We start from the raw sequence: 26545 nt of genomic DNA on the forward strand, positions 1-26545 counted from the left end.
ATATGAAATGCCCTTATATTCTAAACGTCAGGGAATGATCATTTATTATCTTCTCAGATCCCAGTGATTGTTGTTTTACACAATTAGTGTTTTATCCATTTTTAATTTAAGGCAATTTCACAGGGAGAGATTAACAGCTTATAACTAAGAGACACTTCACACTCAAAAATAAGCAACAAAATAAATAAAGTGAAGCGCTTCACTATTACTAGGGCTGGGGACGATAAATCGATGCATTGCGAATGGAGACATTTTCTAAATGCATTGCTATTCTCTCTTGAATCGATTCTGAGCTTAGTTTTACCACTAGGTGGCGCTGTTTACTTTAAAAACAGCCACACTACCAATCCTCACACACCATTTGAACATTAAACAGTCATTTATAAAGTTAATGATTTAATGAGCATGTTTAAGTGAATTAAAAACAGTGTTCATAATGAGCTGCGTTTACATTAATCCTGTGAAATAAAAGCCGTAGCGCAAGTGTCATTGACAGTACAGTACATGACAGAAAGCAAAAGCACTATTCAGGTGCAAGGTAAGCCCGTACCCTAAACCTACCCCTCACAGTGACGTCGCTAGCTCCACTGAGTGCAATGTGTCTGATATACAGTGCTCAACATATATGAGTACACCCCCCACAAATCTCTCATTTAAACTAATATTTTCTATAGGATGCTTTACAATATTATATTTGTGCATATACATTAGTTTAGTCAGTACTGAAGCCAAATCTGGAGGTTATTTAAGAAAATAACTTACAATAATGGTTCAAAATTTAGTAACCCAAATTTATATGTTAGGGAAAATATTAATAAAATGTCAAAAGTAGCAAAAATCAAGGAAACAAAAAATATATACAATTTTGGTGAATTTTTTTTTTTTTTGCAATATTTTGCATGAATTTAATTGGATTATCTTCCATTTCTAAAGATGTTCTGTGACTGAAATATTATTTTAATAAATATATTTGTTTAATAAATCTGTTTTGTTCAAATGCACCATTATATATATTTCCTATTCACTGAGAATGTATAAAAATATTCATTTTCAATATGGGGTGTGCCCATATATGCTGAGCACTGTGTGCAGTCCTGCATCCAGATACTATTGGAGCTCTTTATGCTTAACAGGGTTGCGTTCCACTCCACTTTTAGACAAACACTCACAAACTTCCCTTGCCTTGTTCCCTCAGGGGAAACCCAACTGCCATTTTAAAGTGTGTTCTACTTTATCAAGAGAACAAGGGAAGTTTCCACGGACATATACTCGATGCTTTGATTTTGAAAGAGGATCAAATATGTCCACTCCAGAACCTATATATTCCAGAAAGCAATGTGAATGTGATCACAACAGTGCAGTTGTCAAGTGCTCAAGGGTTTAGGGCATTCCATTTAAACTCATTCAGATGTACTGCTAATAGGGTACATGCAGAAGGACATTGAATTTTTAGTAACCCAGTTAAAGAGCTTCTGGTGAACTGTTGCTCCATTACAAAATCGCCACGTTTAAGGTCTGTTTTCTGTAAAACTCAATGATCTTCACTGCCTGATTGATATACTATATAAAGTGGGTCTCAGAATGGACAAGAAGCACTACATTAAATAAAAATTTTCCAGGTCATGTCTTTAAAATATGACAATTTATTTTACTCCAGTATTTTCAATTGAGTTTCTCCACTAGCCTGCTGGTCCTGATTGCGCGTGCGTGTAAACGGCTTTTCATCTCGTTTGACACCTGAACAACTTAATAAATGCTTAAGTCTATTTAACTGATTATATTTTAATTACATTATAATTATATTTATGATGTATAAAATTGAAAAAAGTCCCACTAACCGTTCACCTGATGTTTATCGGTAGGGGAAAAAACACTAGCTGTGCATATAGCCTAAAATGGACACTTGTGTAATGTAAACAATGACGTACATCCGCGATAACGTGACAATTAGCAAGTTAATGGCATAAAAATTGGACTAGCCTAGAGTAGGCATGGGACGATAACCATTTTCAAGGTATACCGCGGTTTGGAAAAGTCAAGGTTTTAATCTCCTTTACCGTTTTTTACATTTTTAAAAAGTTTTTTAGGACAACAGTATCTCCAGCAAAAAAGATATCCAGAGATACCATTTTACATGGTAAAGAAACTTAAGAAACTAATGAAGCAGAAGTCAATGATTCATTTGAATTATTTAGCCTGACATATTTACAGTTCCAAAATATTTTAAGAGGCTCTCAAAATATAATATATTGTGCTCAAAAGAGAAATACGTTTTTGTTTTTTATCCAGACATTTATAAAGAACATATTTTAGAGCAGTAATCACAATACTGTGAAACCGTGATATTTTTATCCAAGATTATCATACTGTCAGAATCTTATACAGGCCCATGCCTTGCCTAGAGCGCCACCTGCTGTTAAGAACTAAGCTCTGAATTTATTCCAGAGAGAACTGCAATGCATTTAAAAAAATTAAGAATCTATCCATAAATCTCAAAACATCGATTTATCATCCCAGCCGTACTTTTTACAGACTGGTGTGCTTTATATACTAACATTCCCTCAGAAGTCACATGATCCTTGGTAAAAAGAAAATGTGGGAAAACAGAACAACTAGACATTAACAGGAACTGAGGTAAATCATTCCTTTTAAATTTCCATTTAAATAATTCATTAGGGTTGAGATTGATTGTGTCACTAAACGCTAATGAATATTAAAAGAAAAAAGAAATAAGTGCAGCTGACAAACAGCAGTCATCAAATACTTGAATACATCATTATCTAGTCGCTTAAAGAGATAGTTCACCCAAATTTGAAAATTCTGTCATCATTTTCACATCATTTCCATTTGTTCCAAATCTGTTGAGTTGGTATTCAGTATACTGACTAATGCTGGTAGAAAAAAACTGCCATTGACTTCTATGGATTTTATAAAAGTTTGTAACCATTTGAGAAATGTTCATTTTTTAGGGAACTGTCCCTTTAAAGGGGTTTTAAATGGGCAGTGTTTGAAAATAAGGGAACTCTGTTAGCTGGTCCGTTTGGCAACGTGAACTGGAATGAGAACTACTCCACCCTTGTAATGTTTATATTGCTCGGAGAACACTGAAAATAAAGTGCATCATTTTTGTGAACTGCAAACACCCTGACATCTGGTGGTTAACTAGCAGACGTGCAGTAAACCCTTGACTAGTTCTATGAGTCATGGGGTGGAGAGGTTTAGGACAGGGTGATGTGTACACTGTTAGGGTAAGCTTTAGCCTGTTAATGGAGTGTTCAGACTGTACTCATGCAGAGCTGTAGTGTTTCCTCCACAGTCCACGTACTGGTACATCTCCTGGGACACCTGCTCAGCATGCCCAAAATACACTGTGGTGACGGTAATCCTGGAAAGACACAAACAGTTACCATAATTAACCAAGCACATTTAAGTGCAACCATTGTGCTGAATCAAACATGCTTAACATGCATGAGCACCAGTTTTTTTTTCTTATTGAAAAAAGATGTAGCCACTCACTGATCAAGTTCAGTTTTTTTTGATTATACAGTTCAATATTTAATAGTAAAACTTCTCAGATTCAAATGGGGATGTTTACATGACAGTTTCACCTGAATACTGAGAACGTTTCATGAATTTTGGCCACTTATTTACAAAGAAAAAAAAACAAGAAGGAAAAAGGGACAAGACGTTTTGTTTTTTTTTTCATAATTTTTTCATTTGAATTTATTCATGAGTCAAACTGATGTCTGGAGTCACGTTAGTTTCTTGTATGTTATATGTGCTTGAGGTCAAGTTTCATATATTGACCACCGCTGACAACTAGAGCTTCTTAAATGGATAGTACACCCCAAAATTAAAACTAACTCACCATTTCCTCACTCTCAGGTAAAATAAAATACACAAATATCCAAAACACACAGGAACGTCTATGTATTTTGCTAACTTACAAACTTGCATTATCTCAAATGTTTCAAAGAATGTTCAAATCCAGAGAAATAAGCAATTTTAACTAGTCCAGGGTTCATACACATTTTTACTACTAAAATTTCATGTCTTTTCCAAGACTTTTCCAGAACTTTTATGACATAATGTTTCATGTAATATCTAAATATACATGGTAAATAATAAGAAAAGCCATGATGTTCAAATTTATTACAGCATATTATAGAACACGATTTTAAAATTGATTTTGATAATGCTTACACAGCACTAACAATGTGAGAGCAAGTTTTTGGCCAAGGACAGAAAAGAAGTAAAGACAACTGCATCATACTACAGCCTTACTCTGCATCATACTACCATTATAATACATTTTGAATAGTTTAGCTCATCCGTGAACATGATTTCAGGGGTCCCATAGGATGTAATAAAGAAAAAGTCACCAAACTATGCATTTGTTTGTTGTTGAGACTGAAAAAAATAACAACATACTGTGCCTTTAACTACACTTTGTCTATAAATTCACCCTTAATTTATGTTTGTAAAAATAAAGTGCTTACATGTATTTAGAATTTATCACCATTAACAATATATTCAAATACATCTGTGATTTGTGTAGATTTTTTTTCAGTAGAAACATGTTTACTTGAAAAAATAATAATTTAAATAGCGCATGCTGATGATTCAGCAAAAGTATGTACCCTTCATTAGCAATTTCATAATTCCCCATAGGTCTCTGTAAGTTATCATTAAAATTCAATCGCCTTCTTATTGTCCAAACACTTAAAGCACAACATATATTCTCCACAATACTTACTGCATCATAACCACAATGTTATGCACCTTGATGCTCTGCAGTGTACAGTAGTCACTGTAAAACAAATTTGAACAGTCTTTTAAGAAATATATACATATTAAGCATACTATATTAAACATTTGTGTATACTTACTACATATAGCTCATTTCATCTGCTATAGTGGTGGGCACCATGTAATCAATCTGTAAAAAGCAAACAAACAAAAACAAGAATGACTAAATAAGAATCAAAGTTAACATATGCTTCTAAATTGACCATGTTTAATGACTAGTTACAGTAAAGTTGTACCTGCTTCATATCCAGGGGGCCAATAGTGGTAATATTGCTGATCCGGGTTTTTCCAATCACGGTCTGGGAAAACTGTACCCGAGCTGTGATGTTGGCCACATCCACTGAGTAGTAGTTATTGTTAGTAATATTCAGAGAGTTCTTAAAAAAGATAAAAGAAAGACCATTAAACTGGATAAACAGGCTTAATTATTGAAAATTAAGTACAAATTAAATGATTTAGTCTTGTGTATTTATTTTGTTATTGAGAGAGAGAGAGAGAGAGAGAGAGAGGCACATATTAAAATATTCATCTAAACATTGCTTTCAGCAATGTGGTGAAATGATGTCCAATATCAGTTTAGTGCAATTTATTTATTTATTTATTAGTTTTAACTTATTCATGAGCCAAATTGAGGTCTGGAGTCATATTTAGTTTCTTGTATGTTATATGTGCTTGAAGTCAGGTTTCATATATTGACCACTGCTGAAAACTAGAGCTTCTTAAAAGGATAGTACACCCCAAAATGAAAAACTTACTCACCCTCAGGTTGTTTGAAATATTTAAGAGTTACTTTTTTTCTACAGAACATGAAAGAAGACTGTTGGTAACCCAATTGTTTATGATACCATTTGGCTTCCATATTTGGGGGAAAATACTATGGTAGTCAGTGGGGACCTTTTGGTTACACTTTCTTCAAAACATTTTTTAGTTCATCGTACTGTTCTTCAGAAGAAGAAAAAAAGACCAAGTTGAGGGTCAGTAAATTAGGACAATTGTCATTTTTGGGTGAACTGAACCTCAGGTAATACACCAAACACTTTTTTAAAACCTGTGTACAGTGAAAAGTGCTCTGTTGGAACTTACAGTCACATTGAGATACACGATGCGTTTGCTCTGGTCGTAGGACACGTAGACAGACTTCACTCCCACATAGTTGACATCAATGGAACGAGGGAAAAGGAAGAACACAGCCAGAGTGCAGAGCAGCAGGCACAAAATGACTGAAGCCATCACATATAGTTTGCTGTGAGACATGTACATAACACTGATTTAGTTAGAGCTCAATCAGAATCCTAAACCAACAAAATTCCAGAACAGAAATGAGACCTCCTTCATGCCATTACTGTTTTTTGTGATCTAATCACCGGTCAGCCAAGACACATTACCATTTATGATTGGTATTAACATATATGACCATGGACTACAAAACCAGTAATAAGCATTATTAGCATATTAGCTAATTTAATATTAATATAATATAATAATTAGCATAATAAGCATATTTGTGGAAATTGAGATGTATATATCATCCAGGCTCATTCTGAAAACATCTCCTATATACATTTCTGGAGAGCGCCAAATACGTCCCAGGAGCTATGTTGTTTTGCAGTTTTTGTTTTCACGAATCTACCAGAGACCACTGTGTACGCTTTTTGAGATCGCAAATTTCTCTTATAAGTGCCATTTGCACCTGCTGTTCTTACGTATATCCACCAAAGGCCGCTGTCAACTGACTGAATGACTGACTGACGATCGATTGACCCACCCTCCTCCTTTCCTAAACCCAACCAATAGTGTTTTCAAAAGCACCGAATGACCAGTGCCTACCCATTCCCTAAACCCAACCGACAGTTTTAAAAAGCAATCCAGAAAAAGAAAAGCCCTCGATTTTTACCAAGTTTTCAGATTTTACCACATTTTCACTTTGTTATTTACTTGTTTATTTTATTTTTGGCTTCTGTTTTTGTCTTATCTGCATTCAGGAACTGTTCTTCGCTGGACTCAAACTCCGTTGTTGTGATCAACTTCTCTCTGGGTCTAGTACATGGTACAGAAGTACATGGCGAGCTACTGGACAAACTGGTAAAAGCAAAAAGCCATCCATATGGAGGTAAGCAGTTAGCTTGAAAAGCACGAAAAGGAACAGCGTCATACCACCTCATAGCGATCCTTTTAAAGACGAAATGCAGCTATACGTACTTCTGGCAACATAATTCGCGATCTCCCGAAATGTATATAGGGCTACGTTTTCAGAACGAGCCTATGTTGTCTGAATGTATGCTAAATACACTTTTGACTGATGTTTGGTATGTTAGGATTAGATAATAAAATGAAAATCTGAAATCTGAGGGTTCCAAAAAATATCAGAATAGTGAGAAAATAACCTTTAAAGTTGTCTAAATTCACTTTTTGGTATGGTTGTGGGGAGTGGGGGTTTGAGTGGGGAGAACATGCAAACTCCACACAGAAACACCAACTGACCCAGCCGAGGCTCGAACCAGTGACCTTCTTCCTGTGAGGCGACAGCACTACCTACTGCGCCACCGCGTTCCCCATGTATATTTCTATTCTCATTATTTTTTAACACATCTATAGTTATGCGGTGGCACAGAGTTAGACCTCTTTCTTGACTTCACACAGAAACAGCAAAGCATGCGGCATGACATCACTTTGTTGTAGAGATGCAATTTTTTCCATTCATCTTTGTAAAGTGGCTTTGACACAGTCTAAATTGTATAAAGCGTTATAGAAATTAAAGGTGACTTGACTATTTAATCAAAAATGCATCCAATACCAGATGTAAATGGAGCCTATAGTAGTAAATAAGGCTGCAATATATCGTTTGAGCATCGATATCGAAAAGTCTGTATCTGCAATAGTCACCTCGCAGGATTAGATTGAAAAGATAAAGATATTTATTCAATATTTAACTCCAACTCGAATACATTTGGTTGTTCAATTTCTGTAGTTAAATACTGCTAGACTCCCCAGAAAAAAATTAAGCATTTATTTATTTTGCTTGTAATTTATTATAATTTGATCATCCCAGTCGATCTAAATTAATGAAATCTTTCCAAATAGAGCTATTCAAATCATCTGGTGAAATTTTACTCATATCGCAATATATATTGCGGCAAAACAAAATATTGAAATGTCTGCTTTTTCCAATATCGTGCAGCCCTAACAGTAAGTAACTAAATGCATCAGGATACAATGATCTTACGTTCTCCTTGGTCTCAGCCTCTGGTCACTGTACGGGATCAGGGCCACGAGCTGATTTTCTTGGCCTGCATAAACATGTCAGAGTCTGTCACATGGTGTAAATATCTAGTGATAGATTACATTTCAGATTGGGTTACTTTAAAAGCATTTCAATCAACAGGTGCTGTCTAGGTGAAAGTGAGTTTAAAAATGCACCTCGCGGGATCCTTCCAGTGCCCTGGCATGTGGGGCAGGTGACGCTGTCCCGGCCAGTGAACTCCACATAGGGGAACTGAGACACGTCTCCGCCACTCTTGCTGTCATCAGTCTGCATGGCACTGTAACCCGGGGACGAGGTCAGGCTGTCCTGACACTCATCATGACAGGTATGCTTAGCCACATGGGAAAGAGCCTTCCCCATTGTTTACACCTGGTGATCACAGCAAAGTTTGAATATGGATGAAAAACCCAAATTATACACACAGAGCAAATGTTGCAAGCAAAAACTGAACATCTCTAGGAAAAACAAAATGCCCATGTCTAGTATAATCAAGTTAGAATTAGAATCTTTAATAGACAGATTTTGAAGAATAGAGATATCATTTGTAACAGAGAACACAATTCAACAAATTCATGAATGGTGTACAATCTTTATAAACAAACAAAACAGTCTTGAATGGGGAATCACATGGAATAGAATGTTTGAAAATCAAATACAAGAGGATCTTTTAGAAAACCAAACGCTGCATTATACAGAACTGAACAGAAATAAAAGTTTCAATAAGTAATAACAAAAATAATAATATACTGAGAATAAATGAAACAGGATCTCTAACTGTAAACCACATAGAAGATAATATTAAATCACAAATCAAACTGTACAGAATCATTAACACTAAACCAGAATAGAATTTATAAAAGAAAAGAATGAGATAGAATTTTTTAAAAGAGAATCAGACAGACCAGAGTGTTTTCAATGTAAAAAAAGACAGAACCTTCATTAGAGAAGAGTATTGTGTTGTGTTTTACCATTAAGAGATTCATGCATTTTAAATGTTTGTTTACAGTTTTTTATAAACATTTACAATAATTTTTATGAGATATAACCATTAACGTTCAACTCAGTATGCATGGAGCATCAATATATGTTAATGTTTTCTTTCTGTGTTAAAACATAAATAAATATATTTCTCATTTCTCAGTGAATATAGGGAATGTATTTTGGTGCATTTAAACAAAATAGATTTATTAAACAGATATATTTATTAAAATAATATTTTAGTCACCAAACATATAAAGAAATTGAAAGATAATACAATTAAAATCAAGCAAAATATTACAACCTTCAAAATTTGAAAAAATTTATTTTTCAATTCTTTTGCTTCTCTTGATTTTTTTTCTCTTTTTTTACACTTATATATAAACTTATATATAAACTTATATATATATATTCTCTTCTTTAAACTTATATACTATAACATATAAATTTGGGTGTACTAGTTTTTGGACCGTTATCGTGAGTTATTTTGTTAGATAAGCACTAGATTTGGCTTCAGTACTGACTAATCTAGTGTATATGCACAAATATAATATTGTATAGCTTCCTATTAAAATATGAATTTGAAAGAGGGGTGTACTTGTATATGCTGAGCACTGTATAGTATTCATTTAGGCTTTTCCCTATACTCTCCACATTTTAGGCTGCATTTTGTTGATAAAACATGTACAACAAACTAATGATAAACCTTTATAATTTGAAATTTTTAAAGTAAATTTCTTTAAAATTAAAAAAAAAAATTTAAGTAACAAATTTATTTTGTTTTAATTATTACAATTGTCAGAGCAATGATCGTCATGATGTTTTGTTATAATGACACATGTAGTGCTTTTCACGATAATTATTGTTTCAAAGCCGCTTTTACAAAAGGTGCACATTATTGCATTATTAGTTATCATACTTTATTAGTTACTAATAACTTTAACAAATAACTAATAGATTTTTAACACTTAAAAGTTATTATATATAAACAAATCTAACCTGTAGTTATGTAGTATATACTGTAGGTGATGTCTATGTGTACATTAATGTGCTATAAATAAGTTATAAATTAATAGATAAAAATTTATTTATAAATGTAAATAAATTCCATTGATTCCATTGAGTTAATAGGATTTATATATATATATATATATATATATATATATATATATATATATATATATATATATATATATATATATATATATATTATAAACTGAAGACTTTAACCTTTCCTTCTGCTTATCCCCTGCTTTGCATTATGATTAATAACAGGCTAATACATAAGAAAAAAACAAATAATATTTCAAGTATAAAACAGAATACAATGTTTAAAAGGGACTCGCATTAAAAATGAAATCAGAACTGAATATATTTAAAACGAACCTTCAACAAGTGATCGAGCAGGGTAAAATATTTAACAAAGATTTTAAAATCATTATTACTATTACATCGATAAGAGCACTTAATGAATTATTCGATGAAAAACTGAGAAGTCGCTATCTCAGCTGAGACTGAAAGAAAAATATTTAACTTACGTAATGTTGAATGTAGCATCACTTTAGCGCTATAACGTTATCTTATATAAACACGGAAACGTGCCAACATGAGAGAAATTGCCCACACGACGGCTGTTTGCCTGTCCATAATCACATAGACATCCTTCGTTTTGTACTACTGCTGATAGACCTGAGGGAGGTCATGTTTTGAGTTTTTAGTTATAAGAAAATGCGGAGTAAAAATAACAGGAGGCCATTGGTAGGCCGTGACAAGAGTTTGAGCATCGTTACTGGTTGGGTGGCTAAAAACAAAGCTAACAGGTCAAAGTGGCAGCCGGACAGTCATCTCGGAACCATTTGATAAACACAGTAGCAAATATCAAAATTGACCTTGCTTGTGTAATTATGTTCTTACCTGAATTTAATAGTTTCGATGAGCGCTCATGCAGTAGCCGTTTGTTGTTAGCGACATGCGCAGTGTGTACGTCGTTTCGTTTCCATGCCTGGACAAAAAACACTACGGCGAAGATATCAGCTCATTAATATGAAGATTTTAATGTTGATTGGCATCCAATCACGTAATACGTCCCGCCCACAAAACGTCCCTTGTAGCAAATCAGCAGTGAATATTTGACAAACGTCGAGTTACGTAATAAATATTAATTAGAACATTCTTCACCTTAGTATGATTGCAGGAATAACTGTGAAAATCAATGCGTTGTAGAAGAATAATAAAGATGTTTATTACAAGTGAACTAAGAAAAGTTCACTTTAAATTGAGAATAAAATCCACTGTACTGACTCTGCTTTTTAATAACATACGTTGAAAATACTGAATTTCTTAATAGCAAAAATACATTTGACTATGTAAACTGATATTTTCTGCTTGCAAATATAGATAGAAATAAGTTTTTATCTGGTAAAAATATGATCAAATAATTTTGGCCACCACTGTAGCTACTATGTTATTACAGTATTATAAATATTGTATAATTAGTATAATACTAACTGAAAGAATTTATTTTCATCAAGCTGAGTAAACATGCACATTATGAGGATCAATTGTATTCCACAAGAAAAAAATTGCGCACACAGAATTAAGTATTTAAAAATGTAAGAGAACATTTCCTGAGAGGGGTGTGTATGTAAATATACTTACACATGATTCTTAAGAAAGAGACTTTTAATGGTATAAAACATTCTAGCTCTAACATATGTGTTTATCTGTGTGTATGGAATGTGCCCACTGTATTTTAGTCATATTTTTATGGTACGTTCTACCAGAAACGTACATTATCTGTCCCTGAAATAAAAACATAAATACAGTGAATAAAAAAGTATTTCATCCCAAACATTTCTAAAATGGACTGATGGTTGATTTCTGAGTTGGTCAGTAAAGGAATATGTCATACATTTGATTCTCAGATTTTTGTTCTTTATTAAAAACACATTTAGAACCCTGTCATTGTCCTTGTCCTCATCCCAACTGAACCTACAGCTTTAATAGTTTTGTAATGCTAAAAACTGTAATTTAGAAACTAAATAGTTCAGAAATAGCAAGTTTAAGTTGTTATCATTCACATATTTGCATTGGTATATCTATAATTTCCGTTTAGCGGAGAGAAGATTTGTTCAACACATTTTTAAACATAATAGTTTTGATAACTCATTTCTAATAACTGATTTATTTTATCTTGGCCATGATGACAGCACATAATATTTTACTAGTTATTGTTCAAGATACTAGTATTCAGCTTAAAGTGACATTTAAAGGCTTAACTAGGTTAATTAGGTTAAATCGGCAGGTTAGGGTAATTAGGCCTTAAAAAAATTTTGACCTTAAAAATGTTTTTTAAAAAATTAAAAACTGCTTTTATTCTAGCCAAAATAAAACAAATAAGACTTTCTCCAGAAGGAAAAATATTATCAGACATACCGTGAAAATTTCCTTGCTCTGTTAAACTTAATTTGGGAAATATTTAAAAAAGACTTCAACTGTGTATGTATATATATATATATATGTGTGTGTGTGTGCGTGTGTGCGTGTGTGTGCGTGTGTGTGTGTGTGTGTGTGTGTGTGTGTGTGTGTGTGTGTTTGTGTGTGTTTTGTTTTTATTTTATTTTTTGATTATTTTTTTAATATTTACAATTTTCTAATTGTGCAAAACACATTGTAAAATAATACATTTTCAATGAATTAACAATAAGCAAATTTCAGGGGAAAAGAAAGAAAGAAAGAAAGAAAGAAAGAAAGAAAGAAAGAAAGAAAGAAAGAAAGAAAGAAAGAAAGTCGAATTATTATTGTATGTTAAAAAAAACTTCTTACTGAAAATGAAAACATTGCATCATTAATGTTTCTCCTGGAACTGGGTGTTCTTTAGCACAGAAAATACACATTTCCTCCTTGATGAGCAAACAACCTAGCTACATCTCGCAAGGTCAAATGAACACACTCGAGAAAGACTATCCTGCTGTGGACACAGGAGGAGGAGAGGGAGCAGGGAAGGAGATCCCGTCCGTCCGGCAGTGATTTCTCATCCTCCCGCTGACGTCTTTAACTCCGCCTCTCCGTTCCCTCTGCCCGGCGCTCACAATCACTCTCTCTCTCTCTCTCTGCCCCCTCCAGACGGAGCAGCGGACGGAGCCCACCACCATTCGTCGCTGCTGCTGCGGTTTCTGTTGTTTTTCTGTGCCGATCCCCTGATATAATGGCCTCCGATGGTATGGATGAACGCTCCCCGCTGTTGTCGGCACCGAACTCGGGGAACGTCACGCCCACCGCTCCGCCGTACCAGCAGGACCCAAGCTCAAGAGGTAACCGTGATTGACGGAGGAGTGCTGAATCATTTAGGGCGTATAGTAGCGAGGGTTGATCTGTTGCAGACTACAGCCCGTTTAATATCATATAGACGACAGCTCGAATGGTAGTGCTAGAAGAACGGGCCTCGAGCTGGCTGATATTGTTACTATCGCAGCCTCCATGTGATGGGTACAAAAACGTTGCATTCCTGGGCAAGGGCACGCTGCTAGTGAACAACCCGGTTTGTGGGTTATTAAATGGAGACTGAAATTCTGAAAATCTTGGTCGACTGATGCAGGTTCAGCCAGCTGCAAATTTGCATTATTCGAGGTTGTTGCATTAGGATGAGGCTGTTGACATTTATGTTTTGCTTTCATTCATAAAGCTCTTTCAGTTATCACATAGGCCCAGACCTCATAATATTGGGTTTTATAAGCATATTAAACAATAGAAGGGGTTAAAACACCCTTTTACACCTAGATAAGAGGCACTGCTGAAGGTAAACAAAACAGAAGATGCACAGGCAGGAAAGATATGAATGAGAAGATCAACGTTTTGGTTTGCAGATAGACTGTCAAAATTGTGCAGTTTTTGTATGTAAAAATCTTAATTAACTATATCTATTGCTGGTAATATTTTATTGTACAGGGTCAGTTTTAAACCAAATCGAACATATTGAAAGAACAGTAAATTATGCTTCATTAAGCTAATCGGTACTCAGGTAGTTTGTACTTCTTTAGAGTAATCACAGGGACACTTTAAAATAAGGTGAAATTGTGATAATTTTTTCATATATTGTTAGCAGAGCCACTTTTTGACTTGCAGTCAGGCCCAATCATTTTCTTTGTGAGAAAATTGATTATCAATAACCAAAACCTTTAAAGACTCTGGTATTTTAATCCGTTGTGCTTTTGTCTTACGCATCTTTTTTGCATAACATCAACTTTTTGTTTAGTGACAATTTTTGGGGGCAGAAAACATTACTATAAAGTGTACAGAAAATTCCACCAATCAGAGTTTCAGCAAAAAAAACTTTCAGCTTACATAAAGCAGTAAATGATGTACTCTACACTCTTAGAAAAAATGGCACAATGTTGTACCAAAAAAGGTAAAAACCCTTGTCACTGGGGAAGTACCTTTTTATGGAACAGAATTGTACCTTAAGACAAAGAAACAAATTTGTACCATTGCAGTTTGTAGCTTTAAGGACATGAGTTGTACCAGGTTTTAAAACCTGATGATACAATCTTCATGAAAGGTACAAATCTGATCCATAAAGGTACGACCACAGTGACAATACACTTTGTACCTTAACAATTTTCTATTAAATAATAGTATATGTGTATATATATATATATATATATATATATATATATATATATATATATATATATATATATATATATATATATATATATACATTTATTAAAAATGCCTTAAATGTTTAGTTTGCAATACCTATAGTTTTACGTTTTACCAGTCGTTTTGTATTATTGTATTATAGAACTTAATAATTATTGTTTATGAGTTTTTTAAACATATACTTTTAAATGATAATTCATGTTTTAATATGGAAAATATTCATAAAATCAATTTGCCTTTCCAGTCATATTTATTTTCATAGGTATTTATTTATTTTCAAGGGAGTTGTTCAGCACTTTTGTATCTTTTATATGGGAACAGTTGTGTACCTTCATTTCAATTGTACCATAAAAGACATATAACAGTATCATAAGAGGTTTTTTCTGTACCATGTAGGGTAAAAGTTTTACAAAGGTACAAAACTGTCCTCAAGGAACATTATTTGTACCACCGTGTACCTTTTTTTTTGAGAGTGTAGTCAATAATATGTAAATATTTCATTTTATATGGATATTAAGCAATAAAGTTGCGTATAATTAAGCCACACCTAATAACTTTAAATGGAAATGTTCATATTTTGATAGTGTAATTCACAATGCTTCATGGAATTGTGTTTCTTTCCCTCATCAAAACCGTTATGTATACAGTTTCGCACCTTTTGTCTTATGATTTTAATTCTTGGCTTCATATCAGTGTTTGTAATCTTGTGATTCACACTTTGTTTAAATTCTCGTGTGAAAACTGAAAGGGAAAACTGCAAATAAGTTGCTGTAATAGTAGACATGCACTAATGCACATATAGTGCTCAGTCGATATGGGATTAGTGATTAATTCTAAGACTTTTTTATTTTTGTTTCCTCTAATCATGAATAATTGGACATTTGATTTCTATGCTGTAAGGAGAATTCAAAACCAAGGGAGCATGCCATAAATTGACCGGATAGGTCAACCTTTGCATTACTGAACTTTTGATAGCATATTTTACATATAATCATTTTGTATATTTAATAGTAAAGCAAGTTTTGTAAGGTTGATTTGGAAACAAGGGCCCTGTGAACAAAAGTGCTATCATATTTCTAAACCAGATGATAAGACAGCAAACACACAGTTAATCAATTTGGTTTTTATTAACCCATTTATTGCATTATGTCCTTGAATTTTACTAAATATTTAAAAACAAATAATCATCTTATGCTTCTTTTAGTTTGCCAAGTGTAAATGGTTATTGGCCAGTTGCTTATGATTCCAAAATGACCAAATGTCTGATTGCAAAACAGTCTCGTCTGTCAGCCAGATTTTGATTATTTGTAAATCTACCCATATTGCATTTCCCGATTAGCAGAAAAAATGTACATTTTTACTGTAATGATCCGCTTATACTTCTTCTCATTATTCATAATGGCTTTATTACCGTACCATGATCAGGTTATGTTGAGGGTGTAAACTATGTGTGCTAATGTACTCGAGCTTTATTATCTGGCCTAGTATTTCAAAACCCTGGATTACGGTTTCCTTCGCTGCTTTTGACCACAAGCAAGCACTCACTGAGGATTAGCCTGGTCTGTTGATGGAAGATCTGCTGAGTCTGTGCACAGCATTGCTTAGTGTGCTGAGATTGTTGTTTATTCTGCATTTGCATTTGGAAGCTAAAGCTAGATTTATCGCAAAACACCTGTGCACATCAAACCCTGTTATTGTAGAATCGTGAAAGTTACAGTCTGCAAGCTCTTTAGTAGTAATCAGTGGTGCTTGACATCTGAGTGAGAGAACAAAGGATAAGAAAGAGCTTTGACCTTGTCCGAATGACAGTGAATGGGTTTTATTTTGTTGATATGTGATCAGTTCTGCAAGGCATAAACAAGACCAAATATTGCTCTCTGCTGTGGTGATGTCATGCCATTTCTGCTAGGTCCGCACAAGATAAATAAAGATAAACAAATGTTAGCTGATTGTTACTCTTGAGGTTTCGCTGTAGGGTGGGGATGGGCAAGACGTAGATCAGCTGTAGGACTGGGCTGTTAATCGAATTTTATTTTTAATTACAATTTTGACTTTAATTATTATAGAAAATTAAGCATATTATAGAATATGTTGCATTCCATTTCAATATGAAGGACATGGTCAGCAGTTTAAAGAGATTCATATTTAATTTATTCAGACAATGAGAGAGATTCTTTAAATGTAATAATGAGAGCCTTGTGAGCAGAACTTCAGGCATCCCGAATTCCTGACCCCCCACCAAACAACCTGTGCAGCAACTGTCATAAAGGCAAAAAACATGTAATAATAATATAATAAATAAATAAATTATTAACAAAGGGTGGCACGGTGGCTCAGTGGTTAGTACTGTCACCTCACAGCAAGAAGGTCACTGGTTCGCGTCCCGGCTGGGCCAGTTGGCATTTCTTTGTGGAGTTTGCATGTTCTCCCCGTGTTTGTGTGGGTTTCCTCTGGGTGCTCCGGTTTCACCCACACACCAAAGGCATGCGCTATAGGTGAATTTAATAAACTAAATTGGCCATAGTGTATGTGGGTGAATGTGAGAATGTATGGGTGTTTTCCAGTACTGAATTGCGACTAGAAGAGCATCCAGTGCATAAAACATATACTGGATAAGTTGGCGGTTCATTCCGCTGTGGCGACCCTTGATAAATAAGGGACTACGCCGAAGCAAAATGAATTAATAATTATTATATGCTATTCATCAATATTGGGCAGAATTGCATGCTAAAAACACTATAGTTATTGCATTTTTTTGTTATTACTATAGTATTATTTTTAATATATTATTATTATAGTATAGTGCTATTATTCATACAATATAATATATTCTATAATCTATGTCTTCTTGTGAGAAATTATGTATTGTTTACTTGCCCTCGAATTTTTATGTAGCACAAAATACATTTCAGAACAAAAATTATATATTTAAAGATATTCTTATTCTAATTAATTTATTTGTCCTTTTTCTAAACGACAAATTCACACAAATCACTTTTCGAATTAAACTTAATAAATTATTTTTAATTAAAACTTTAATTCAAAGCCAAAATAAGAGCTGTTCTCTATAAAAAAGAGCTTGTATCTCTTTACAAGGCAGATTCATTATTTGAACTCTTAGTCTGTGGTTTGAAGCGCAGGCCCATAGCCTATAGGTTAGGAAAACCCACCCCTCACTGACAAGGGTCCAGAATTTGTCCCATACATGAGCTCATTTGTCCTATTTTGACTACTATGCCATCATAAATAGTGAAAATAAACCATCGAAAAAGGCTTTAAGACCAAGCTGAATTGGCTGTCGCTACGGTGTGACTTCAGCTAATCAGTTTTAGCCAATGCTAACAAATATTTTCATTTTACAATCTGACATAAGAGAAGTCATCTTTCGGTACTTGTTTTTAAACAGAGAAAACATTTTACAGTTATCTTTTATTCTAAATCTTGCACCTTATTCTTGAAACAAAAAATGAGCAATAAAAAGGTGTGAAGCACCAAAGGTGGCCCATATTTAAATTGATTTGAATACTATTTTGACTGTTGTTGTTATCCATGAGTTTTCAAATTTACTTCTTTTTTACAAGAGAGGCTAGGAAAATTGTGAAGGTCTATATTATTATTATTATTATTATTATTATTATTATTATTAGTAGTAGTAGTAGTATTAGTATTATTATTATTATGTTTTAATGAATTTTTTATTCAAATGGTCAAATTCTTTCTGAGGAAAGTTGAATGTGCTGGCCAGTTGGTTATTTTCCTAATAAATGACAATATAGACTACAGTTTTTAATTAAAAAATTTAACGGATTCCTTTTTTTCTAATAATATATGATGTAATAAATTTGTATTTTAAAAATAAGTATTATTTCACATTTCTTTATTATAAATCTTCAGGAAATATTTTTTGTATATCAAAAAGTGTGATTATGCTGACCATCCGACAAGCTAATTCAGCTAAAACAGTGCTTAAAACGTCACTATAATGCAGTAAATAAATCTCATGATTAAATAGAAAATGAGGTGTATAACTGCAAAAAGGTCCACTTTTGACAAAAAAAAACACCACTTTTACCAGGCTGGCTACGGGCCTGAATCGTCAGTGTTTTTGGTGAATAAACCTTCAACAAAGCCACAAAAGTTTCTCAGATTTGATTAAACATAGCTTTATTTGTGTAACATGTAAGATGAACAAACATTGAAAGTGTGTAATTGATAAAAAAAAGTTAATTTATCGATGAACATTCAGTTAACACATTCACCATTGTCATAGCATGCTAATGTCGCATAATGCTCAGCCTCTCTCAGATTTTAAATATGATATTAAGACAGAGAGAGGGAGTTGCAACAACAGCTGTCTGCAGGCACAGGGTTTAGAAAAGGCCTCTCATCTTACAAACAGTGTGGACTGGTGTCAGAGAAATGAGACCTGTGCTTCCCCCTGGAGAGACGATTTATGCTATATTAGTGTGTGAGGCATAAAGGATACGAGTTTAAAGCTGTCAGTATGGACACCTACTAAAATAAACATCACTGTGTTAATTCATCCCAAACACCTGAGACAGATGTAACGGCATCATTTGGAGAGACACATTTTAATTGGTTGTTGAAATCTGAAGTATTGTTTGAGTTTCTATTAACCTGACACAGCAATATTGAACCAATGGCATGCGTTTGGGGCGGGACCATCTATTATTCCAGCCAATGGGAGATGTGTTGTAATTTTTGATATTTGGTTTAACAGTGCTATTGGTGAATGAATTAATACTTAAAAAGAAGGAAAGTGGCACAGTATTGAATGCACTTGTTCATGTCCCAGTTGCTGTTGTTCAGACATGCAGGTTCAAGTGGGTTCAGCTTATGTCATCTTGATCCTCATCTCTCCACTTTTTTCCCCTCAACTGTTCTCGAATGCTGAACTTCTTGGTGTCATCGGCAATAGCTTGAAGGTAGAAAAGGCAAGAATATTAAAATAGCTTTCACCGGACTAGTTTAACAGGATGGTTTGCTCTTAGTATGAGATTCATAAAGGGTATGCAGTGCTTCCCACAGGTTTGAAATATACTTGTGGTGGTAGCCGGATTGAACAACTTTTACCCATCACATAAATGGTCAACTACATGTGATAAACAAAAAAATAATGTGATTTTTAACTATATTTGTATTTATTATGACACTGTTATACACCTTTCTTTTTAATAGGTTAAAGTTATTTTTAAAAGGCTGTTGAAATAAAAGAAATCCTCTATTTCTCTCTATTTAGGAGCCATGTGCACTCACTGACAAGGCTGCAAAAAAAAGTGTTGATTATTTAAATAAAGCAAATTATTTATTTGTACACCATTAGCTGATGCCAAAATATTTTGCAGCCAGTATATTTTGTTCTCTCTGAGTTTAGTAAAGTTTTTCTGAGTCGTTTATTAAATGATTAATCATTTAAAATTTCTCTCGCATCTGTGCGCACGCAGTCAGCTGCTAAAAGGTAATGCAAAAATGCAAATAAATAATGGCAACTTTAGAAAAAGTGAAAGTTAAACCCGAATCCCGGACATTTTAGGAGATTCAGAAGTAGGAAACGTGCAGAGTTAGAGGAGATTTTCCACTGGTTAATCGATCATGAGTGTTTGGCTTTCTTGGATGATACAAAAAAGTGTAAAAGGGTGATAATAATAGTATTATTGATGCGTCACCACCAAATATACCTGGGCGGCCCGCCCAAGTAAAGTCTATGTGTGGGAAGCACTGGTATATAACTTGTTGTTCTTATTGATGATAGTTTTTTTATATAATTGGATCATATCAAACAGCACTTAACACTGCCATTCAAACATTTGATATATGATTTAATTAAATAATTTATAGCACAGGTCTCAAACTGGATTTCTAAAGGGCCGCAGCTCTGCAGAGTTTTGCACCAACCCAAATCAAACACAGCTGATCCAAGTAATCAGAGCATTCAAGACTTTAACTGCGGTCACACTAGAGTTTGAGATTGCAAAATTCTGTAGTACGGCGCTGCGAAAAGGGGCGGGATTGAACAAGATGATTAGACATTTAAAAAAGGGTCCATATTTGAAGGTCATGTTTTGATCTTCGATTGGTCTCACGTGATGCGATTTCACTGGTCAGAGTTCACCAAGCTTGAACTTTCCAACGCAGCGAACTGCGAAACTTGTCGCACAAGGATGCGTTTCCGCTGTGATGCATTAAAAGTCCAGTGTGACCATTGCTAAAGAGGTGGTTGGGGCTAAACTATGCAGAGCTGCGGCCCTCCAGGAATCGAGTTTAAAACCATTGATTTAAAGGGATAGTTCTCTGTCATCATTTACTCACCTGTCACTTTATACCTATTTGAAATTCTTTCTTCTGCTCAAGTCAAAATACATTATTTTGTAGAATGCTGGTTGATGGCACCCATTGACTTCCAGAGTATTTTTTTCCTACTGTGGAAGCCAAATAATACCATTAAAGGTCCCATGAAATTAAAATAAAGTTTTTAAACATATCTATAAGCTAATGTGCTACAAAACATTGACAAAATTCATGTTTAGAAGATATAAAACTGATATAAACATCTAAAGCCGCCTTTCCACAGCACACGACAAGCGACAGACCGGAAGTCATTAATTTCCAATGGAGAGTAGTCCGGGAACTGTGTGGAGTTCCAATCATCTCCGTATGCGGAAAATTCAGATCTGATTTGAGCTGCGGCCTTAAGAAAAGTATGTTCTATACAGTATGAATGTAAGACGAATGTAATTTGGACATACTACATCTGCCATTTTGTCATGGTCACGTGACCCACCTGCCTCAGTTGCATTGCTTCACTCCCATTCATGAATTCTCTTGAGGGGCATCATGGGATAGCGCAGAGCAAAGAGATTTGCATGCTTGTAGGCTATTACATAAATGCGATCTCGACTTGTAATACTGCGCTCATGACATTTGTTATTGAAAAAACGCCACAGGTAGTTGGTAGATCTATGTAAAAAAAAGGCCTGCCGCCACAGATAAAAAAATCCTAGAGGAAACACTAGTATGGAAGTATGCGGTTTCGGATGCAGCCAAAGTCCCTTTAAGGCAAGTCATTTCACTCAGTGGCCTCTCGGGCAGTATGCTCAGGCATTCTGTCTGAAAGGGGAAACATCAAATTCTCCAAAACTAATTACCAAGCCTACCAGTGAATTTCATATTAGGATTCACAAATAAAATTAAACAACAACCTTCTCTTTAGTTTCATTTCCAAACACCCAAATCACAATAAATCAGCAGAAACTGACGTCTGGTCCGAGTCCCTCCCCCGGAGTACTGTCAGTCTAAAGCGATCGATGATTGGCTTCTGTACTAGAAGGCGGGCTTTATTCGCTATAGCGACCAACGTTTGGCTCCTGTACTAGTAGGCGGGGCTTTATTCACCATATTGACCGTTACACTTTTCCCCATTCAAAAAGATACGAGTGACATGTCTTGTGTGTTCTATAGTCTTTGTTTGAGATTACGTCAAATATCGAATGAAAATGCACATTTCAAAGCACTTCACAGGACCTTTAACCAGCATTTTTCAAAGTATTTTTTTATGTTCAACAGAAGAAACCCACGTACGTTTCAAATCAAACAAGGAAGTGTAAATGGTGAGGTAATTTTTTTTTGGTTGAACCATCTTATTATTAGTTTTAATGAGCAAGGATGCAGATGGTAAAGATATTTCTAAAGTTACAAAAGATCCCCCCCCCCCCCCCAAAGAAAATGCTGTTTTTGAAATTTCTATTCATCAAACAATCCTGTAAAATGTAACGTAGTCTCCACAAATACAGCTGAGTGAGAACGGCTTTTGTTAAAATTAAAAATAACTTGACATTTTCAACACAATCAACACAGCTTGGTTAAATGATTTCCAAAGGATCGTGTGATACTGAAGAATGCTGAAAATTCAGGGTATCCATAAGAAAAAAAAAAAAAAATTTTTATTATTAAATTGCAATATTATTTCCCAATATTGCTGTTTTTACTGTATTTAAAAAACTTAAATTTAGCATTAAGACAATATAACTTTATTAATTATAAAGGGAAATTTTCTAATAAAACAAATCAATTTTACTACCCAAAATGAGCAAGACATTTTACCTTATAACAGATCTCATTTCTTGACAATATGTGTTGTTGGTATCTAGTCCGGATGATGCAGACAGCTGAGTGAGGTCATGAGGCCAGAACTGCTGTTGGTTGCCTTTGCTGTGGTGTCATATGTTCAATATGGCTGCCTTATGACTGTGTCGCTGACCGGCGTGATCTAACAAAATGAGAAGTGACGGTCAGTAGGAGGAACATACTTTAATTTTACTTAGCATAAGCAGCAGGCTGAGCTCTGTTGTGGCTGAGCTCTGGATTTCAGTAGTTCTGGAGGCGCGAGTAGTCTGAGTGCAGGGATTGGCTGAAGGCCCAGATACTGTACAATAGATGAAAGTGTGAATAGGCTGCACTTATTGTTGAACACAGTGAATCTCCATTTATTCGGATGAGGATTGCCAGCAAGAAGACACATACAGAATAGAAAAATTACATGTATATTTTGTCTAGGCATTGGCCTGAAAGACAAGACACTAGATGTCTAAATGACTTTGATTTATTTTAAGGCTCTGTCATTCAGAAAAATGATTCTCCTTGGTTATTACATGGGTTATTGGTCAATTGTGGCATTCAAAGATTTTTGTTTAATGACCACTAAATTCTTGCAGAACTGCTCTTCTTTCATGTCACTGTGGTTTCTTTCTTTTCACATATTTTGAGTCATTTAAACTCAAATCAATATTTCATGCTCTTTCAATTATGTATTTGATAAATAGCCATGTAATAGAGGAATAATACATGGAATAATGGAACTGAGCTGGTCATAATGACAAAATAAGCCTCTTAAACAAAACCTGGTGACTCTGTCTGGGTATATTTTGCAATAATGGCCATCTGAATGTACATTAACAATGCAATACTTGCACTACTCAATACAGTTTCTACTTTACTTGTGTAAAGTTAAAAAGTCACATGTGGATAGGTTCTTTTATGCAGACAATAAGCAGATAATGTTACAAAGTGTGGGCTTATGGAGTGAACTACACTCTTAAAAATATTGTTTAGACTAAACAAAAAAATTTGCACAGCAGTTTACATCAATATATTCAAGTTACGACAACATCTAACAAAATGAAGTTCATACAACAAACTTTATTATGCTAGCCAAATGACCTTTTCCTCTTCAATCAGAGCATAAACTCAGATAAACTTTTCTCTGCAATTACATAGCATAAACTACATTTTTAAATTGAGCACTACTAAAATTAAGTTGTTTAAATTGTTTTAAAATAAATCCAGTTTTATGTACTTAAAACCATAATTGGATATGCAAGTTTTCAAGTTTAGAACCTCTAATAAATTAAGTAGCTGAAATTATAAATTTTGTGTATGTTTTCAAACTTACTGTTCATTTAGTTGCTTGTAAGAAATACAATTAACAACAACATTTTTGCTTTACAGTAATTTTTTTATTTATGTTATACCACAGTTTTTTAGTATTGTACAAAACAAAAATGTGTACACCTGGGAATACTCATCCCGAGGCCCTATGCAGCGCCACTGATTCAATACAAGAACCAGCGACGAGATGATCCCAAGGTTTCCATAATCCTGGACCAGGCCGTATCCTGAGCAGCTGCTGTGGTGGTCATGGAGGAGTGGAGAGCATGAGGCTGTTCCTGTGACGCTCCAGGGACAGACGAGTCTTTGCTGAGGCCCAGCTTCCAGCCTCCGGTGCTTAGACTGCAGCTCTGCACAAGACGTTTGGCCAGTGGAGAAATGGTCATACCCATCTGAGCCTGGTTCTCTCAAGGTGTTTTTTTTCTTCACTTTCGCCAATTGGTGAAGTTTTTTCCTCGCCGCTATCATCACTAGTTTGCATGGTTTGGGATCTGTAGAGCTGCGCATCGATTGATCTGCTCCTCAGTGTTTGGACTCTCAGTATTATGCCCATCAGCAGAGCACAGTGCCTTGAGATATCCATTCCATTTAGGATTCTTATTTCCTCAACCATGATGGTTTCCGTCTTGTGGTCCAATTCCAAAGTAGACTGATCACCGGTGATGGCAATTGTCATCACTTGCCTTTCAAGGTTCTGCTCAAGTACTTGTGTATTCTTGTAAAGCAAGAAAAAACTTTTTTTCAAGTCTAAAAACACTGCTACCATTAACTGAATTTACCAGGAGTAGCCAACACTCTGGTGCGGGGGTGTCCAAACTTAGTCATGGAGGTCCGGTGTCCTGGAGAGTTTATCTTCAACTTGCTTCCACACACCTGTCAAGGAGTTCCTAGTATATAAGAGCTTGATTAGCTGGTTCAGGTGTGTTTGATTAGGGTTGGAACTAAACTTTCCAGGACACTGGCCCTCCAGGACCATGCTTGGACATCCCTGCTCTAGTGAAATGGAGAACATTGATTTGGAAATTGAATAAAACTCTGATATCTCACCTTAAAATGTCCTTTGTGCCAAACAGTCTGCATAAAACTTGTCCACAACTTTCCTGTTGTGAAAACATTGTTTCAGCTTTACAGAAAAAATGGAAGTTCTGTTTGTAACTTTAAATCAACAGGCAATACATTCCATAGATGTGAACCTTTCACAGAAAACTATGACTAACCTAGAGAAGTTCTGCATCTGCAGATTCTACAATTCTCACTTACTGCCCCTTACTTTGTTTGTAAAGTGATGTTACAGGCTCAACAACTGATTGAGAAGCTTGACCCCAGATTATTGCACAATACGTGATAATATCATAGCATGCACAAACATTTGCACTCTTTTAAGGTATATATATATATATATATATATATATACATAAATAAATAAATTGTCTTATCAAAGGAAAGTAGTTCAAATTTGTCTTAATAGTCTTTTTCTTTATATGGGCATCAAACTTAAGTTCAGAGGTAACCATATATTCTTAGGGTTCCTCACCTAATAAAGGATTAAATATAAAACTTTCCTTAGTCAGAGAGTAACAGCAAACTGAGAGATTGCTTTAAAATAAGTTGAATGCGAAGAGATGCATTCAACAAAAGCACATACAGTCGATTAACAAGTAGTAAAAGCTACTTTATATGTTAAAGTACAATTTTTGCTTCCATGAATTTAATATATAAAACTGCCACTTTTCTAATTAAATGGCATAGGCTACATATAAAAAAATATATATATTTTTTTAACCTACAGGCAAATTCTCATATTTCACGAACTGAATTGTAATATTAAAATAGGAAATATTTTTAATACAAGACAACACATGGTTTTTCTATCTCTGTCAGTGACTCTAACAGTTAAAATGAGTACATTCACTAAGTGGTTCTGTCACTGTGTTTAATACTTTCTGTGCATGACTGGTATAATGCCATATGCACTGTAATGTGTTTTATAATGATAGTTTATTATAAAAATAAAAATATAAAAATGTTCGTTAAGAGTTACATTTTCACTGGAGGAAACAGCTGTGGTTATGAAGTGACCACTGAGGAAACAGTAGATTGGAAACCTGATTGCTCCTATCTGACATTGGGGTCCTGTCTTTAAAGGTTTCCAAGTTATTGTTAAAAAAAATCTGTTTTGAATGATTTTTTTTACTAAAATGTTCAGAACCTGCATTATATAGGGAATTTATTTGTTTCAAATAAATGTCAATGTCATGTGACCATGAATGTCCCTGAATTTTGTCCTAACAATTAATTATTAAACAAATGATTGTTTAAAAAAATTGCTTTTTTTATTAATATAGATAAACAAAGATTTATTTTTTGCAC

The 26545-nt window shown here is 34.4% G+C and overlaps 2 protein-coding genes across 2 annotated transcripts in view; one reads left to right on the forward strand and one right to left on the reverse strand.

Annotated features, from left to right (window-relative positions):
• Positions 1–2932: 2932 nt before the first annotated feature.
• Positions 2933–11061, reverse strand: LOC130247007 (transmembrane protein 106B). The gene is made up of 8 exons (XM_056480186.1): positions 10964–11061; positions 8227–8440; positions 8033–8096; positions 5893–6052; positions 5046–5186; positions 4890–4939; positions 4757–4810; positions 2933–3385 (listed from the first exon to the last, which is right to left on the reverse strand). The coding sequence occupies exons 2-8, from the start codon at positions 8429–8431 to the stop codon at positions 3256–3258; spliced, it is 804 nt and encodes a 267-aa protein (XP_056336161.1). The 5' UTR covers positions 8432–8440; positions 10964–11061; the 3' UTR covers positions 2933–3255.
• Positions 11062–13054: 1993 nt separating this feature from the next.
• The window catches only part of pip4p2 (phosphatidylinositol-4,5-bisphosphate 4-phosphatase 2), a 30316-nt gene continuing 16825 nt past the window's right edge, over positions 13055–26545 (forward strand). The window contains exon 1 of the mRNA XM_056480554.1: positions 13055–13362. Within this exon, the coding sequence (XP_056336529.1) occupies positions 13257–13362 (106 nt within the window). The 5' untranslated portion in view covers positions 13055–13256. The remainder of the gene's footprint in view (positions 13363–26545) is intronic.

The sequence above is a fragment of the Danio aesculapii genome, chromosome 19 (genome assembly GCF_903798145.1).
Source record: "Danio aesculapii chromosome 19, fDanAes4.1, whole genome shotgun sequence".
In the NCBI taxonomy this organism is placed as follows: Eukaryota; Metazoa; Chordata; class Actinopteri; order Cypriniformes; family Danionidae; genus Danio; species Danio aesculapii.